The sequence below is a fragment of the Fukomys damarensis genome, unplaced genomic scaffold (genome assembly GCF_012274545.1).
Source record: "Fukomys damarensis isolate Sample0158 unplaced genomic scaffold, DMR_v1.0_HiC HiC_scaffold_5, whole genome shotgun sequence".
Classification (NCBI taxonomy): domain Eukaryota; kingdom Metazoa; phylum Chordata; class Mammalia; order Rodentia; family Bathyergidae; genus Fukomys; species Fukomys damarensis.
In genome coordinates, this window is record NW_022900917.1 from 82766663 (window position 1) to 82785333 (window position 18671).

The 18671-nt window shown below is 50.1% G+C and overlaps 1 protein-coding gene across 9 annotated transcripts in view; it reads right to left on the bottom strand.

Moving 5' to 3' along the window:
* The window catches only part of LOC104872859 (maestro heat-like repeat family member 5), a 66072-nt gene that overhangs the window by 20421 nt on the left and 26980 nt on the right, over window positions 1–18671 (bottom strand). For 6 of the 9 annotated variants that reach the window (XM_033760894.1, XM_033760897.1, XM_010639216.2 and 3 more), the window contains 13 exons: window positions 16085–16192; window positions 15712–15828; window positions 15158–15277; window positions 14120–14272; window positions 13392–13514; window positions 12611–12690; window positions 11479–11614; window positions 10174–10269; window positions 8610–8714; window positions 7474–7609; window positions 7044–7216; window positions 4493–4648; window positions 3651–3805 (listed from right to left, as the gene is read on the bottom strand). In XM_033760894.1, the coding sequence (XP_033616785.1) occupies window positions 3651–3805; window positions 4493–4648; window positions 7044–7216; window positions 7474–7609; window positions 8610–8714; window positions 10174–10269; window positions 11479–11614; window positions 12611–12690; window positions 13392–13514; window positions 14120–14272; window positions 15158–15277; window positions 15712–15828; window positions 16085–16192 (1658 nt within the window). The remainder of the gene's footprint in view (window positions 1–3650; window positions 3806–4492; window positions 4649–7043; window positions 7217–7473; window positions 7610–8609; window positions 8715–10173; window positions 10270–11478; window positions 11615–12610; window positions 12691–13391; window positions 13515–14119; window positions 14273–15157; window positions 15278–15711; window positions 15829–16084; window positions 16193–18671) is intronic. The other 3 variants (XM_033760892.1, XM_033760893.1, XM_033760896.1) reach the window with 3 other exon arrangements.

Here is an 18671-nt window from a genome sequence, read left to right on the forward strand (position 1 = left end):
ACTCAATAAGTTTATAGATATGAAATCCACCCTGAATTATAATTTCAAAAAAAGGACAAAAAACTCCTCAATAAGAAATGAGACAAGAATTGACTGAATTCAAGAAAGAAATGAAAAAAAAAAAGTATCTCAAACCTGAAAAATAATTAGAAGGTATTTAAGAGAGATAATACTCTAATGAAAATTTAATAAGATGTATTTAAGAAAGGGAAGAAAGCAAGCAAGAGGAAGAGAGTGAATTTAGGAAAGAAGTAAAAAAATGTTAGAGAGAAAGTCAGATGAGGAAGGGGTGGCATGTGTACTATTGGAGTCTCCAAGGAAGAACAGAGCTAGATTTAAAACTACAAACAAGAAAACTTTTCCAGAAATAGTCACCAAAAGCCCTAAACCACATAATGAAAGGATACAAGGTACTGGAAACACTATCCCAGAATGATGAACTTTGAGACATTTCCTAATAAAATGATTAGATTTAAAAGATAAAGAAAAATTCTGAATTTCACAACACAAAAAGACCAACTAGCTTACAAACGCAAAAACTGCTATTGACTTTAGAAAAAACAAAAGGGTAACAAAGGAGGAGCATAGTGAAAAGACTTCAAAATGGCAGATGTGAGCCAAGGCTGTTGTAGCTGTGTCCTTCAATGGGTAAACCCCAACAGAGAAGCACTTGAGGAGCTCTGGAGTGCAGAGCCTTCCATGAAGAGTCTGCTGAGTATGGATTTTGCCAAGCCGAGAGATGGCCAGGCAATTTAGTGTAAGGATGGCAGTGGATGCGATTGTATGATAGCTAAGCCTGACTTGTCAACTTGATTGGCTTTGGGAGCCACCCAGGGGATTGAAAGCACACTGCTGGGTCTGAGTAAGGCATGGAGATGTGATCTTGATACTGTATATGATCCTTGGCCCTTCCCTCTCTGGTGTTTGTGCCCTGCTTTGGAACCAGCCAATCATGGAGTGAATCTGCTGAGACTCTGAGCCAAATTAAACTTCTCTGCCTAGAAGCTGTGGATGTTGGTTATTGTGTCCCAGTGATGAGAAACGTCACTGATGCAAGTGCCCATACACTAGAGGTAACTGTAGAGAGGGCCAGGCAACATGAATGCAAATGTTACACATTTTGACAAAGAGCAACTGTGAAGACTGGGAGAAGAAGGGAGGCACAAAGAGGAATATAGATGATCTCACTGGCTATAGTACAGAAATAGGTGGGAATTAAAGGATATTAAATAAAAATAAGCCAGATATTAAAAGTTTAAATAATAAAATATGGGACCAAGGATATTAAAGCAGCTTAGAAGGGATTAGTGGTACAGCAGATGCTTAGTATGAACAAGGCTTTGGGTTCAATTCCCTGCACTAAAAAATAATCTGAAATTAAAATAAAATAATGTTAGAAACACAATAAATAAGTAGATCAAAATTATATAAATTACAATCCATAAATTAAAATAGGAAGGCAGCCTGATGTGGTGGTGCACAACTGTAATCCCAGCTACTCAGAAGGCTGAGGCAGAAGAATTTTAAGTTTGAGGATAGTCTGGTCAGTTAAGCAAGGCTGTCTCAAAATAAAATAAAAAGGGGTTGGTGATATATTCAGTGGTAGAGCATTAACATGTGTGAAGCCTTGGGTTCAATTTTCCATATTAAAAAACAAACAAAAAAATCTCACTAATATATACCTCATTGAAGAAAACAGCAAATATAACAACATACAGTTATAAAATGTTATGACAGACTAAGCCTATCAACAATATCAATTACTGTCAACGGGCTTAACTTTTGTACTAAAAAAGATTTTCAATTTCAGTCACAATTGGAGATCAAACTACATGCTATATATAAGATGCATACCTACAACATAGGGATTCTGAAAAGTTTTCATAAAAGAATGAATAAATACATCCTGAGCAGATGGAAAAGAATAAAAAAGCAGGGCAATGATTCAGATAACAACTGGAACTCAAGTCCCCAAAGTATCAAATATGACAAAGCAGAGCACTTCTTTTTGTTGAAGCGAAGCGCCTTTGAATACTAAAAGTCACAATCCATAAATAACGTATAGCACTTATGAATATGCATGTACCCAGTCACAGGGCAACCACATTTATGAAGTCAGTTAAGAATAGAAGATAGACAAATACAAAGAAACAAACTATGTTTCTTTAGTAAGATTTTTAAACATTCTCAGTAAAAGACAGATTAAGTGAGCAAATATCAAGCAAGGAAGTAGAAAACCTAAACCATATATAGTAATCAGTAAAGCAAGGATTATGCATAGATATCATACTCCATTTTCTGATGATAGAAAATATACCTTTTTTTCAAGTACTCATGGGACATTTCACTAAAAAGTTAAAAAAAAGTTCAATAAACTCCATAAAATAGAAATATTATTAATAACACTGATCACAATGCAATAAAACTAGAAATTACTAGAAAAACAAAAGGTTGCAATATTGAAATTAGAAATGTCAAGCTGGGTGTGGTGGAGCACACCTGTGATCCTAGTACTTGGGAGGCTGAGGCAGGAGGATTGCTGTGAGTTTGAGACCAGCCTGGGCTACATAATGAGTTCCAGGTCAGTTTCAACTACATAATGAGACCCTGTTTCAAAAACAAACAAAACAAAAAAAGAAATTGGAAATCTCCTTGGAAAGCACTAGTGGATACTGGGAGACTATGAGGCCCTCTCTGAGGGTGGTGGGGTGGTGGTGGTGGTGGTGGTCCTGAGTTCCTAGTGACTTGGGCAGCATAGTGAGCCTCTGAGGGCAAGGACCTGGATATGTGTAGGAGTCACTGTAATGTAGGGTGCAAGACCTGCCTTGAGAGAGAAGGAATCAGGTAAGGACAGGTGAGGGCCATATGTGCAAATGGTGGCCTATAGGTCTTGGGGTCCCGAGGCTTGTTGGGCACCAGAAAGAGAGGCTGTAAAGGTGGGAGGTATTTCTTGAGGGGGATGCTTGAACTTGCTGGCAATGCAGCAGAGGGTAGGACCATGAGAATAGGTAGCTGCAGGGGGATAGAAGACAAGATCTCTGGGACACAGAAGATCTAAGTAGGAGAAGACAAGATAAGGGAAGGAGTGAAATCCCCAGTATCAAGGCAGTGTTAAGTAATTTAAGGCAAGAGGGTATCACTGACAAGGAGCTGCATCCTCAAGGAGTGAGGGGGTGGCACAGGGTGGATATGTGGTGGATGGGTGGCAGGTGATACAGATTGAGTATAGGAGATTCAGAGCTGAATTTTAGGGAGGAGTCACAGCAAGGACCCTGGCCCCACCTCCAGCCCAGGGATCTGTGGGTCATGGTAGAAAAACTAGCACCACTGAGAGGACTGAGAGGCTGCTGGATCCTTGGAAGAGCAAGATAAATCAGAACGTTTGGAGCGGAGGAGGAGAGGAAGTGGCTCTGCTGATAGGTGGGGAGATTCTGGGGTTAGCCAGGGTCTTGGCAGAGCACTCAGGATTCTGATGGACTCCCTGTTCATTAGGCTGGGTGGGGCATTTCATGGGGGCATGTCGGGTTGATGGTGAGCAGAGACTCCCTAGCGCTCACCCATGAGGTGTGCAGGAGCCCCACAGGAAGCCCCAGGTCTGTCCCTGGTGAGGTGGGAGGTGTGGGGACAGTGAGAGAAGATGGGGCTGGCACCTGTCCAAGGGCATAGAGAAGTCTAGGAAGGCAGCCACCAACTCAGAGGTGTGGTCCCGTGCCAGCAGGGTGATGGCTTGGAGGACATTCTTTTTGGCCTTGGGGACGTGGACAGAGCAGAGGTGGCGGTGGATGGCCCGGCCCATGTTGGCAACCTGCTCGAGGATGGAGAGGTAAGAGATGAAGGAGGACCTGCCCTGCTGTGGGGAAGCCTGAGTGGGGAGACACAGCCCTGCCTTGCCCTGGATTTTTGAATGGATTCCACCATCGTTGGAGGCATTTGAGAACATCATACTCTCTCAGAGTCTCAGGACAGTTCAGAGCTCCATTCCTCCTCATCTTTTCCCAAACCTGCTGCTCTGGTACTTGCTGCCTGTGTGCCTGGGGCACCTTGCCCTTCTACTTTTGGGTCTTTACTGTGCTTCCACTGAGACCTGGCTCCAGCACTGCTGTCTGAAGCTGCCTGTTGGCAGACCTGGTGTCTGCCATCCACTTGCTGGGGTGCTTCCCACCCACCACCTCTGCCTTTTGTCTACTGAGCCATCCTACCCACTTCTGTCCACTGGCTTCTTGAGGGTCTGGCCTGGGCCTCCTCCACCTCAGTTCTATACTAGGCCATAGGCTGGTGCCCAGTCTGTGCATTTTTGCCCCTTGCCTGCAATTCCCACAAGGCCCCCAGAATTCCTGGGCCGTTCATTCAGTCTATTGGTTCTTGCTTAGGGCGGGATCTGAGTCTCCTCTACCTGGCCCAAGTGCAAGGGTTCAGTCTCAGCCCAGATGATGCCCCTGACTTCTGCCAGACCTCTACCCTACCCTTCCCGCACTAGCTGGACACCCCAAACCTTTGTGGTCTCCAGCTTGGCCCCATGCTCCCAAATGACAGCGAGGAGCAGCTCAGCAGCTGCCTGCATGTGGAAGGCACTGGTGGAGCCCAGGCCTTCAATGACCGTCCAGACGAGGTCGGTCAGCTCTGTTGCTGTGAGGTACTTCATGATCTCCTGTGGGAGCAGAGAGACTGTCACCTTGGACTCATGTGCCCATGACCCCTCTCCTCTACTGCCTTCACTCAGGCTCCCCAAGTTTCCAAGCATCGACTCTCCAGGACTCCCCACATGGGCTCAGCATTTGCAGCTTATGGCCAACCACATCCATGGCAGGCAGGGAGGGCATGATGCCCAGTAATGGTGGGCACAGGGCTCTTCTCCTCTCCCAGCCTTGTGCTTGTTCTGGGGCCCCAGCAGCTGCCCAGCTCTCCCCACACTCTGCCTATCTCTGCCTTCTCGGGCACTGTCATTTGCTAGTCTCTGCCTAGAGGGATGTTCAGTGCTCCCCACAGCCAGGTTCTGGTCCTCATTACCAGTGTTTTAATCAAAGAGAAACTGAACCTCAGAACTGCAAAGGATCATTGAGGTTACCTGGACCGAACCCCTGCCTAGAGAGGTGCATGATGAGCTTCAGCTATGGAGCAGGGTAAGGGGCAGAGGTGGGGTCAGTCTAGTGTGGAAGTGAGGGCTTCGTTTGTGTGGCCTCCAGAGGACCCCCACTGTGCTGCTGCTCACATTCTCCTGGGGTCACTCTAAAGGACCAGGGAGGTGGCTCTCTGTAGGCTGAGCACAGGCTGCTTGGGAGATAAAGGGGCTATGGGAAAAATCCAAGGTGGTGGGTTTGAACCCTGCTCCTGAGGGTAGGGTGGCTTGGTTCCTGCACAGGCAGGACCTTCTGAGAAGACCTGGAGCTCTACTGCTCAACATGGTAGCCCCCATTAAATTAAATTAAATTAATTAATTTAAATTAATTCAGCGAAATAGAAATTTCAATTCCTAAGCAGCACAGGTTACATCTCAAACATGGTAGCCAGGTGCCAGCGGCTGCCTTGGATGCACAGATATAGAACATATTCACCTCTCAGAAGGTTTGAGTTGGAATGTTCAAGGTGACCAGACCCTCTGAATCCCAAAGTATATAACTGCAGGCCTGGCAGAGTCATTTGAGGTATCATGCATTAACCAGGGGCATAAATAAATGCGAGATGGAGGAAATAGGGAAGGCAGAGGTGGAGGTGGCAATGAGGATGGAGTGGGAGCCACAGTAATGGTATGATGACGTTGGTGGTGGTGGAGGTGGAGGTGGTGATGGTGACAATAGTGATGGTGGTGGTGGTGGTGGTGGTGACAGAGATGGTGATGATACTGTTGGTGGTGATGATGGGGATGATGATATTGAGGGTGATTGGTGCTGCATACTGATAACAGTGGTGATGATGATAGTGATGCTGATGAAGGTATTCAAGAACACATGGAGAGTCAGGGATAAAGTCAGAATTAGAATTTGGGGAGAGTTTCTTTCTCCAGCTAAACCTCCCCAGATGTGCCATCCCACAAATAGCGAAACCTCCCATCCTTGCCCCTTTCCTTGTTCCTAGCCTTCACTGCCCCTTGTCTAAGGAGAGCCAGAGCCAGGTGCCTACACTCTGTGTGCAGGGACTGCGCAGGGTGGAGGAGGCTGCCCCTTCCCAGGTCCTGATGCTATGCTCCTAGCGGCTCAACTACCTTCGCTGTTGGCCCCCACTGAGCTGACAGCCAGTGGGACCCTCCCTTTTCCCCCAGCACAGGTTGTCCTCTGTAAAATGCAGCTGAGCCAGGTTTCTCTCTTCTGGACATGGAAAATAGATGTGTTGGCCCCAGGGTTTTATATTTTCTGGGCTAAAGTTCAGATGGGTCTCAGAACATGGACAGTTTACTTTGGCTGTGAGAGCACAGGTTCTGGAGTTCACTGTGACTGGACCAAGTCCTGCTGGGGCACTTATTACTAGCTGTTCATCATCTGGTTCAGTCTGGTTGGACTTTATGGCTGTGTGTTGAAGCCCAGCTCCTCCCTTAGGCCTCACACTAAGCCCTCGGGAGCCCCCACTTGTGGTCTGGAGGTCTCAGGACTAATAGGGACAGATAAGCATGCCAGTCACATGGTCTTTGCTAGCGAGGGTTCAACCCCAACATGGGCAAGCAAAAGTCACCACCTCACAGACTTCATGAACTGACAACTCTGAGGACCCATGAACCTGGCTCTGCCCAGTCAATGCCAGCACCCAGTTTCCACCTGCATCTCAGTTTGTAGGTCTTTTGAGGATAAACATATTCAAATTGCTACACAGGAAATTTTGAGCCATGCAGGACAGGTTTATAAAATTTGAGAAAGGGATCTGTTAATGCTTGTGATGCCCCAACATATGGTAGGTGTCTAATGTGTGCTGGCTTCCTCCAACCCTCCCTGCACTTGCTCTGCTTCAGCAATATAGTAAGGAACAAGTGAATTTATTCCCACATCTGAAAGTATCTCCAGGTCTACTCCAGCCATGTCCCCACCTGGACCTGCCCTGACTCTAAGAGCTTTGACCTTGATGGCTCTGGAGCTGTCCTGATGGAATATAGTGTCCTCTGGGGACATCACCTTCTGAGGCAATGAGGATGCGGTCCTTTGGTCTCCAGTGCTCCATGGGGAGGCTTCATTTGCACCAGGCTGGGAGAGCTCCTTGGGGATGTGTGATTCTTCCTGCAGAGCTGCTTCTGCTGGCCAGAGGCAGAACAGGGGTGAGGCAGGGCAAAGGTGGACCAGGGTCTATGTGGGGAAAGGGTAGGAGTTAGGGTGAGGTCATTTAAAGTCAGGGCCAGGCCTGTGTCCCAGTTTGGGGATGGGAGTCCGTGGGGGCAGGACTAGGGGTTGGGCAAGGCCATTGCAGTTTTGGACGAGGTTAGGGCTCCTTTGGGGGTAGATTTGAGGTGAGAGTACTCCTGAGGCAGTGCCATGGTGTACTGTGAAAGCTCACCTTTCTGGTGCATCAGGAACTGGTAGAGCTGGCCTACCCCTTCCAGGCTGAAGTGCTGGGTCACACTGTCTGGGTCCTTGCACAGAATTCCCAGCATGCCTATCAGTTGGCCCATCGGTCTGAAGTCTTCCTTTGGCTGTGTAAAGAGTGTAGGACCACTGATGGCAGGACCCACCCGTGGGGTCCCTCCCCAGCCACACACACATATCCCAGCACAGCCTATGTCAGAAGGGATCTTCTCAAATTATGTGACGGAGTGGGGACTAGGGAGTGGACAAAACATAAAGGCTTGCCAAAGAACTTGGTAATCAAGCCAAATAATGTTAATGCAATGTTAATAAATATGAATGCAAAAAGTAATTCCCCTCCATGATAAAGGTTCAAGATCTGTAGATAAAATCCAACGTTGTACCTGCTGCCCTAGTTCCAATAAAACCTTATTTAACAAAAACAGGAAGCTAGCCTATTGGCCATAGTCACATTAATCACATAAAAATATGATTAATTATGGAGTTTTTTTTGGTGCCCCTGTAAATTTTGCACCCAAGGAGATTATCTCTCCCTTGCTTTACCCTGGTCCTGGTCCTGTGGTGTAGACATGAATTGTGAGTAAATTGAAGCCACTTTGATCCATTCTAGAAGGCCTTCTTCCTCTGGGGCAGATGACTTTCCTGGGCAGAACAATCCCTCCCACTCCAGGACCTGCACCTCTTACTTTCCTTAGCCCAGGCAGTCTCAGATATCAGGTGAGGCACCGATGCCCACCTTCCCCCAAGAGTTAGTACTGATTTTGGTTGATAATGCAGAAGCACTCACTTTCAGAAAAACCATCTCAAGTTCATCACTCCCAAGGCCTGATGGAAGTGATTCCCATTTGCCCCTCTAAAGAGAAATTATCATCATTCATTTTATAGGTGAGTCGCTGAGGCCGGGGGATGGGAAGAACCTGCTCCAGGGCTCAAGTGCATGGAACAGCCCTCTCCAGAGTCAGGGCCAGGGCCATCTGGGTTCAGAGCCTGGCTGCAAGGCCTACTTCCTCAAGTGTAAAAGGAGACAACACCTGGCCTGCTTCACCACCACGGAGCCTGGGTGGGACAGGAGGCCCAGCTCCAAAGGCGTCTGGGCGGGGTACTCACATCCAGGAAACATCGGTGGTTCAAGAACCTGAGCAGGATCATGCAGCTGTGTGCAGCGCGCTGCCGCTCGTGCACCTTCTCGGACGCCAGCCAGGGATACAGGTGCTGCGGGTAAGTGGGGTCCAGAGAAGGCTGGACCAGGTGGATAGCCAGCCCCACCTACCCTCGGCCAGGCCCTGCCCACCCCCGCAGAGCTCCTGGGTCCCAACAGTGTCCCTGTGAACAGCATTCTCTGTTTCTTTCCCGGACTGTGCATAGCCTCCCCACACCCTCTGTCCCCAGGAGCACCTGTAGGAGTAGTCATTTCTTCCTGCTCAGGGCCCTGCAGGGCTCCTGGCTCCTAGTCTGCTGTGCACCTGCTCTAGAACCATGCTTGCTCACACATGTGTGCACACACAGGCCTCTTGTACAGCCGTGCTGTGTAGCCTGAGGCTATGCTTAAGCCTCTCTGTTAAAGGCCCCATGGTTAGAGATGGTGACTTGAAGAGGATGAGGACACAAAGTATTTGGAGATTGACCCAGTGATCGCTTAGTAGCTGCTGGAACTTCCACTGGTGGCAGCCACTGACACTTGGCACATTTAGGGGGTGACATGCCTAGTTCCCCAGGCAGGGCTACTCACAGTGGCTCTTAGCTTCCAGCTATGCATCCAGCCTGGGGGTCCCTGCTTCCCCTCCTGTCCCCGCTTCTACTTCCTCTTTCTTCCCCTCCTGTCCCCGCTTCTACTTCCTCTTTCTTCCTCTCCATGTCTCTCCCTCCCTCTCCCCCTTTCTTCCCTGCCTCCTCCTCTTGTTTTCTATCTCCTCCTTCTCCTTCTCCCTCTTTCCCCCTTCCCCTTCTTTTGTACTGTAGCCTGAACCCAGGGCCTCATGTGTGCTAGGCAACTAACACTGAACTGCCCCTCTAACTCCTTTGACATTTTTATTTTGGGACAGGGTCTCACTAAGCAACCCAGAGTGGCCTTCAAATTGCAGTCCTCCTGCCTCAGCCTCTAGAGTAGCTGGGATTATAGGTGTGCACCACCCTACCTGGCTTCTGCCTGGCTTCTTGGTGAGTCAGCAAGCCTCATTCTAACCACCTCCTCCTACTTGGCCACAGGGAGCTCCCTCCACCATGGCCAAATGAGTGCATTTATTTTTGTCCCTGTCATGCTGTCTTCCTGTGGGGCTCTGCCCTGCCCAGGGACTGCTTAGGTCCTCATCCAGGACTCCTTGGTAAAGTGCCGCTGGCCTTGGTCTCTGATTCCATGGACAGAGCCAGCGTTTCCTCTGGGGTAGGACTCTGGGTCACCACTGCCTGTTGACTGGCCTCCCTTCTGTCAGGTCAGGAATCCTAGAGGGTGGCAGCCTCAGGCTGTGAGTCCCTGAGGACACTGCTGCCGGGGGAAGTTCTCTTTGGAGGATGTGTCTTCACCAGACCTCTTCCAGCCAGGCTGCCACTCTCTTGACCTCCAGTTGTCCCAAACCTGGGCAGGCCCTGCATCCTCTGGGATGCCTCCTTTGGGCTTTCTGGCCAGGGCTGAGGATCCCTTATCTCCAGTCCCAGGTACCCCACCAGCCCTCACCATCAGCAGGAATTTCATTTCGCTGGCTGTGGGGCTCTGCATGATGAAGCTCTGTAGCATGTGGTCCAGCGCCTCCAGTGTCTGGCTGTACAGGGTCTGTGGGGGTGGGGGTGGAGGTCAGCCCAGCCTGGGGGCGAGGGTATATGGGGCCACAGCATTTGGGTGATGCTTTCTCCCTGCATATCCCAAGTCAGGCTCCTGCCATGGGAGTTCCAACTGGCTCAGGAGGAGCTCTCCTGCAGTCCCCATTCTGCAGAGTGGGAGATGGGCCAGGAAGGCTGTCCAGGGCCACCCAGGGGCACAGCTTTTGGGTGGCCAGGAGAACTCATTCCCAGAAGGCTGGCCTCCTTGGTGGGTGACCTGTGCTGGTTGCGATGCTCCTCTGCTGCTCTCTTAAAGTTTTAAACAGGCCCTGGCTTTCACTTTGCACTGGGCCCAGAAAATTACGTGGCTAGCTCTGGTTTTTGGGACTCACAGCAGATTCTAAATCACTTAACTGCTTTGCTTGCTGGGCATGTTCATAGAGGAAAGGCCCCCAGAAATTCTCCCCACTATCAGGGGCACCAGGAGCCAATGGGCCTCTGGATACTAGCTGGATGGGACCCTGGGGCCCCACAATAACTTCCCGAGAGCCAGGTTGCCCTCTGGAGATGGCAGGAAGCCAGCTTCATGTGCCAGATGGGATAGAATTGAATAGAAGCCCAGCCCTGCACCACCAGCTCCAGTGCCAACCCCCAGTGCTACCTACAGGATTATGGAATCTGTGGGGTCATGGGCTCTCTGGATGCACATGGGGTTGAGGTTGGGGCAGATGCCTCCTTTCTGGAGGGCTGTGGCTGTGGTGTGCCCTGGGCCCAGGGGATTCTTGGTCTGTTACCATCCTATCCAAAGGGCTTGCTGTGGGTTCTAGTCTGGACCCAGCCTTGGGAATGGAGCAGTGTGCTGGCGGGCTAAGGTAGGATTCAAATCCTGATTCTCCCACCAGCCAGCCTCATTCCTCTGAATGGGTTTCCTTATCCTCTGGTCACTGTCAGGAAATGTCCACAGAGACACTTGTTAGCCACCTGCATGCCTGTTTGCAGAATGCCCTGCACTGGGTATGCACGCCCAGACTCTCATTTCAGCCTCCTGGCTCAGTTCCATGGCTCTATTACCCTACCCACTTCTTAGAGGGTAAATGGAGGCCCAGCATAGTTTGGAAACTACTCAGGACCCCAACCCTGCCTGTGGGGTGGCCAGGGAGCCTCCCTACAGACTGCCCCCTCCCAGGCGTTAGCAGAAGGTAGAACCCAATGCCTTGCCCACCTGTATATTGGGTGGCTCCAGAAAGAGGCAGGTGTGCCTCTCCAGGGTGTCCATCAGGGGCAAGGCAAACACACTGCGAAAGCAGGTAGACAGGAGTCGTGACTTCCTGTCTTTGTCTATAGGTGGCCTCAGTTCACTGTTGGGAAGACAGAGGGCAGGAGCATGAGGGTGGGAAATGGAAGGGGCTGTCAGCGAGCCCCATGGAGCTGGGATTTAGGGGATCCCCTGACATCTGCTTCCAACATGATGACCTTAGAACTTTCTGTTTCCCACAGAGACCTGTGCACACATCTGCCTCACTGATCCTCTTGCTGGTTCTCTGGCATCTGAGGAGTGTGCCACCCACAGAACCTTTGCATGTGCTATCTCTTTAGCTAAGTATATATGCAGAGCTTTCTTTCTTGCCCTTCCTGGACTTTGCTGTAAAGTCCTCTTTCAGGGCAGGCTACCTCAGCCTCCAGCTATGTCTTGCAGCCTCGTAGGGCATGGGGCTCATGGGAGTATTCAATCAATACTCGGTCAATAGCCCATCAGTTCCACTGACCCATGCTTGGTCTCATGTGGCCCTCAGTCCCGGAGGGATTTGCATCCTGACTTCCTCCCCATTGCAGGTTCCTCCAACGTCTTCATCAGCCCTGATATGTGTGGTCTGAAAAATGTCCTTTTACCTATAAGTCAGCTATGGGGGAACAGGGCTATTCCCTGCTGGTTCACTGCTGGGTCCTAAAGCCCAGGAGGCCTGGTACACAGTAAGTGCTAAGTAGCTGTGTGTGCAGTGGGTAAATTAGGAGATGAAGCTGGGAGAGGTTAAGCTTTGAGTGGAGGTGGGTTTGACCCAGTCTTGGGGTGGATGCCCACCCCACTCTACCAGTTATCCTGCCTATCCTCTCTGCAGCCAAGCTGAGGCAACTCTGAACACACTGGGCCTCCATTTCCTAGGCAGTCTCTCCTGGTCCTCCCTTACCAGCTGTAGGTTGAGAGCTGATTTGGGGACTGCTTCTTGGCCCTAGGGTCCCCGAGCCCCTGGACTCTAACATGCCTCCCTTTCCCTGGGGTTGGATGGGGTCTAGAGTGAGTTTCCCTTTGTGGACACCCCTCCTCACCCCCAGATCCTGCTGTGCTGGGGTCCTACCAGAGCTTGGAGGCGATGTGGATGACCTGCTGGCGGCTGGTGGTGCACAATGCGCCTGGGGGCTCCTTCTCCATTAGAACCTGCAAATCCCCCATGAAGGCTGAGCCACTTGGGCCTGGCCCATCCCACTCTGATGCTGGGTCTCATCTTCACCTCAGTGCCTGGAAACCCTGGGACCCACAGGCCCCTCTATGATCTGGACCCTGCTTAGAGACCCAGAGTACAGCCTCTGCACTTAGACACAGCAGACCTGAGTCCTCATCCTGCCTGCCAGTTGCATGACCTGGGAAAATCTCCAGATTGCTCTGAACTCATCCATGCACAAGAAGCACAGCCTTACATGTGTGTTCCACATGGAGTGAGGTATGGAAGCTCGGGTTTGGAGCTCCAGTGAGGAGGGGACAGGCTATCCTGTTAGTGCTCCCATCGCTACTGCCCAGCCACTCCCATGTAACTTTACTGCTTGGAGGTTTCCTAAAGCCTAAATTCCTAACCTGGTCTCGGGCTCAGGTCAACATGTGCAGGACAGACAGTGCTGGACTTTCTGGGCCTCTGTGGCATTGCCTATGAGGATGGATTGGTATGCTAGGGGCCCCTTAAGCACCTAGTGGCCAGGGACACAGAATGCTTTGAGGTGCAAGGGCTTGTGAGGGGGTAGACATACCCTGGAACCCTCCCCACACCTTCTGCAGTGGGTGGCTCCCAGAGAGATGCAAGTCTGAGGGAGGAGGCCCTTCTTGCCCAGGAAGGTGCTGGTATGAGGGAGGGGCCAGGCACCCACCATCAGACACTCGAGGAGCTGGGAGGTCTGGGAGAACTCATAGCTGTGGGCGCCCTCGCTTCTGCTGATAGCCCCCACCAGCATCAGGATAGCTGAGAGGAAGCTCTGCTTGAGGGTCTCATCCTGAACAGGGGACAAAGGGGATAGGACAGGCTGAGAAGCCAGGAATGCATAGGAGAGGGCAAGAAGCCATGCAGAAATGATGAGGCTACAGGCTGCAGGGTAGTGGCTGAAAAGCACAGTAGAGACTGCTAGCTCCATTCCTTATCAATGAAATATTTTTAAAAATGAGAATGAGGTGACAATGTTCAAATACCCAGGAGAGGCGTGTGAAAGCCTTAGTGAGGCAGCCACTAGGTTGCAGTTGCTGTCTGCCCCTCACTGCTCCCCAAGTTGGAGGCACAGGTGCAATCACACAGATGTCACTCTGGCCTTTCAGTGTCTAGATCCACCCCAAAAGTGAACATCTGGGGTTTGGTTTATGTGGTGAGGATAAGTCCCCATGAAAGCCTGAACATGTTTGGAGGAACCTGGAGGAGGAAGAGCTGTGAATCAAACAGGAATCTGGGCCTGGCTCTCTGGGCTTCTAGGACAGATCAGGATGTGGGTTGCCTGTCCTGGAGTCTGGATCTCTCTGTCTCTGCCATTCTCTGTGGGTGGTGGTCATGGTGGCCTGGAGTCCTGACTATCCTGAGGAGTGTCGGTTTTGGGATGGTGGCCTGTCATACCCATGAGCTGTAGCGGAAGTAGAAGATCATCCTAGACAAGATGTTGTCCACCCATGGAAGGATGTGGGTCTTGGCCCTGGCAGCCATCTGACCGTAGGCTAGTAGGATGGTGCTGCTAGCCCATTTCCATTGCAGGTCCTCGAAGCTCTGGCTCTGGGGAGTGGGCAGATAGAGTATGTCAGGTCCTGCTGGAGCCCTCCTCTGGGGGAGTGGGAAAGGAGGTGCCCTAGGCCCTACCAGGGTGTTGGAGATAGGGCATTACAGGGGAGCCTCAGTTTATAGCAGAAGAACAGGAGATAGCATTGGCTCTTTGCAGGGTTGGGATGCCCCTTGAAGAGCCACGTGGGGCTGTGTACAGGGGCTTGGCTCTGCTGGGACTGGCAGAGTCCAGGTCCACTGTTGTGACAGTCCCTGCCAAGAGCCTGCTGGATGGGGCAGCATCTGGTGCACTGCACCCCATCAGGTTGCTAGGGCCCTGGGAGCCTTTGCCTCTATCCAGAGATAGCAATAGGGCACGTGGTGCTTCCCCAATGGGTAAGACTCAGGGAATATGGAACTGATGTGGCCTTAAGGACCATCATGGCACCGCTCCCTCAGTGAAGACACTCCCTAAAGGCCTTGGAAGTAGGCTTGGTCTAGCTGCAGACCTTAGGAGTCGTTGGCTCTCACTGGGCTGCAGGTTAGTGGAGCAGTCTGAAAGGGCAGACCCATATCCTGCAGAGTCACATAGGGTACAGAAAGCAAGAATCAGGGTGCTCTCTGGCCTGTCTCATGTTCAGATGTGCCATGTGCCCCAAAGCCAGACTATAATCCGACACTGAACATCACAACACAACTGGCTTGTCACATGCTAAGCTTTCTAAGGCTATGGCCCATTTCTGTCCCCAACAGGCCAGGAAGAGGGAATCCTGCTCAGAAGAAGGAAACTAAAGCATGGAGGCTCACACTGCAGATGGAGGGAAGGTGGTACTGGAACTGGGATCTGTGCCCCATGCTCTTAACCCCAAACCTGGGGTCCCAGCCTGGTGGCTCTGGTACCTTTGGGGTGGGGCTTTGGAGAGTCCACTTGACGGGCCGGCTCCGGCCAAACTGATCCAGTATGGCCCAGACATCATCCAAGTGTTGGGTTGCAGCCAGCCCCACAGTGAGCGCAATTCCCTGTTGGAGATGGCCCAGTGCCACTGAGAGGGGACCCTGAGACCACAGGACTGGACTTGGCCCCTCAGTTTGACCATCAGAAGGGGTAGAGGCCTCATCCAAGATCACAGGGCATCCACCTCCCACCTGCAAGCTCTTTAGGACATGCAACACTGTGCCTAGCCCAACGGACTGTCTCATATGGGGTCTGGTGGGTAGAATGAGGGGAGGCAGGAGGCAGAGTGGGAGTGCTGGAGGCTGGCTGTCCTTGTGCAAGCTCTGAGCCGACCTGCACCAGGGTAGGATTGAAGGGATGTATGGGAATGGAGAAAAAGGACCCAGGTTGTGGGTGAGATCAGGACTGGGTCAAGGCTTAGGCTGTGACCAGCCTGTGACACCTAAGCCTGTGGTCAGGGCCAGGAAGTTGTGGGAACCAAGTAGAACTGAGTCCTCACCTCCCTCTGTTTGGGCCATTGGTGGGATGTTTCCAGGAGGGCTTGCAGGTGTGTCCTGACCGTGGTGCTATTCTCTGCTGCTTGTAGGATCAGCCCATAGTAGGTGAACAGGAAAGCCTGGTAGTGAGATCAGTGCCCTGTCCTTAGCTGGACGCATGTGTCCTGGCCTACCACCTCCTCTGAGCAGCCTCCCTGACCATGCTCCCTCAGGTTCCCCGGGCCTGCAGTTACCCTCCCCACCCTGCCTGGTGGTACAGGCCCAGCCCCTGTTCCTGTCAGTCCCACTAACTTCTCTCTAGGGACCTGGGCATCCTGGGGGTAAAGCCCTAGGCCTGCGTGTTGAGCAGGGGCTACCTGGGGTGGCAGGACCCACCTTCTCTGGGGGATGCTCCTGCTGGGTCTGGCTGGGCTTGGTGAGGGCCTCCAGCAGCTCCTTGGACCACAGGTCCATGTCCAGGAACTTGACTGACTTGACAATTATCTGTTAGCAGATGAGGGTGGACAGGCCTGGAGCCATCTCTCCCTCCTCCCTCTGCCAGCCTGCTCCCAGACACCCCAGGCCCTGGTTCCATCAACCTCTTGTCTTCTCCTCTGGATCTCCAGGACCCAACTCTCTTATTTGTTTGATGGTCTTCAAGGCCAAGGAACACATTCCTCAAGGGGACCCCAATTGTGTGCAGGTGAGGAAGGAAAATCTGTGCCTGGGGGCCTACAGAATGGAGTCCTGGTGGTGTTCCCAGCATAGAACAGGGTCTCAGGTATGGCAGATTCTGTGTTAGCTGTACGTAGCCCCTCTGCGGGGTGCATGCTAGGAGGTGGGACTTGGTCTTTGTTCGCACTTATATCTCTAGCACCTGCATCACGCCCAGCACTTGGTGGATGCTGTGCATTAATGCTTCTTAATCAATGAAAAGAGATCAAATGAATGAATGAAACATCCTTTCAAAAAACATGATTCTGAGAGTTCTGATCCTAACATCACATGATTTTATAATGACTGCAAAGTCTCTGCCTTTCCAATCTTCCTAGATTCTGTGATTCAATAAGTGTCAGATTTTTGTTCCCAAGAGGGTGGAATGGGAGATTTCCTTCCTAAGTATAATCCATAAGCGCAAAATCTTAAAAGACTGAGAAATGTGATGATAAACATTTAAATAAGTTTGTTCAGCAAAACTAGTATAAAATAAAATTTGAAAGAAAGGGCAGTTTGTTTTTCCTGTCACCCATTGCCAAGGTGACTTTCCTTTCGCCACTGAATTGCTTTGGTACCTTTAAAAATCATTAGAATGTGTAAGTGTGGCTGTATCCTGGAGTTTGTATTCTGTTCCACTGATTTATTTGTTTAACCTCTCCTGTATGTTACAGTTTAGACAAAGAATGTCCCCCAAAGGTCTCGAGCACTCAGAGGAGGGGCTTCTGGATGGTGATTGAATCATGGGGGTGATATTGCTGACTTGCTGTTAGGGGTCTGGTTGGAAGAGGTCACTGGAGGTGTGAGCTCAGAGACTGGCTCCCCCTTCCCTGCTTCTCACTTTTCTTCCTGCTTCCTGACTGCCATAGTCTGAGCAGCTTTTCTCCCCCCGGCCCTTCAACCATGCCCTTCCTGCCTTGGAGCCACGGGACTATGGACTGAAATCATGGACCAAAATAAACCTCTTCTCCTTTGATTTCTGGGTGTTGGGTATTGCGTTTCAGCAATGAGGAAAGTAGAGTATACTGATGCCCCATCTTCCTGCTTACAGTTCCTTCTAGTTAAGTCTTTTACCGTGTTATTCTACTTAGCCTTTCACTAAGTCTTGAGATCAAAGTAGTGGGGTTCTTGTAACTTTGTTCCTTCTTAGGATATTTTGGCTATTCTAGGTCTTTTGAAATTTCACATAAAATTCAATCTATAGGTTAAATTCTACAATAAAGTCTTGTAGGATTTTGGTTGGTGCTATATTCAATTGGTAAGTCAATTTTGTGAGACCTGACATCTTAACATTTTTGAATTTTCTTATTTAGGAATGCCACATATCTCCGTTTATAAATTGCTCTTTTTTTTTGGTACCGGGGATTGAACTCAGGTCTTTGTGCTTGCAAGTCAGACCACCAAACCGCTGAGCTAAATCCCCGGCCCTATAAATTACTCTTTGCAATACTGTGGGAAGAGCTTGCATATCTTTTGTGACATTTATCTTTCCTTGAGACTTTTAGATCTTTTGTGATACTGAGTCATTTATTTTTTAAAATTTTTATTTCTTGGAAGTTAATAAAGTACTTTTATTCATAAGGAAAACTTTCCCCATTTTGTTATACACATAAAACCAGCTCTGTGTGAAGTCACTTAATGTGGGGGCGGAGACAAGGATCCTGGTTGAGACCAAAGAGCACCACCCCGACCTGGAGTCTGCTGGGAGATTCGGGGTCAGAGGTGACTCCCAGAGCAATAAAGAGATGAGGTCATCCACCCCAGCCTCAGCTGGGATGGCATGTTGGTTGGCCAGGGCCTGGGCTGGTGGCAAACATTTTATGATTATTATTATTTTTTGGTACTGGGGATCGAATTCGGGACCTTGCTCTTGCGAGGCAGGTGGTGGTGGAACCACTGAGCTAAATCCCCAGCTCATACTGAGTCATTTAAAAAAGGCTATTTTCCAACTGTTTGCAAATAGAAATTCAATTGATTTAAAAACAATTTATCTTGTGTCCTAAGATCTTGCTAAATTTGACTGGTAGTAATTATCCATTCTAGTATTTTAAAAACTGTAATATTTTCTTTGTGTGAAGTCATTCTGTCTGCAAAGACAGTTTCACCTTTTTCAGCTGTATCTTAATGCCTTTTCTTCTTTTTCTTCCCCTATTGAACTGGCTGTGGAAGGCTGACAGGAAGTAGAGAGAGCAGATGTCTCTGCTTTATTCCTGATCTTAGTGGGAAAACATTTAATCTTTCATCAGGAAGCATGTTAGCTGCAGGCTTA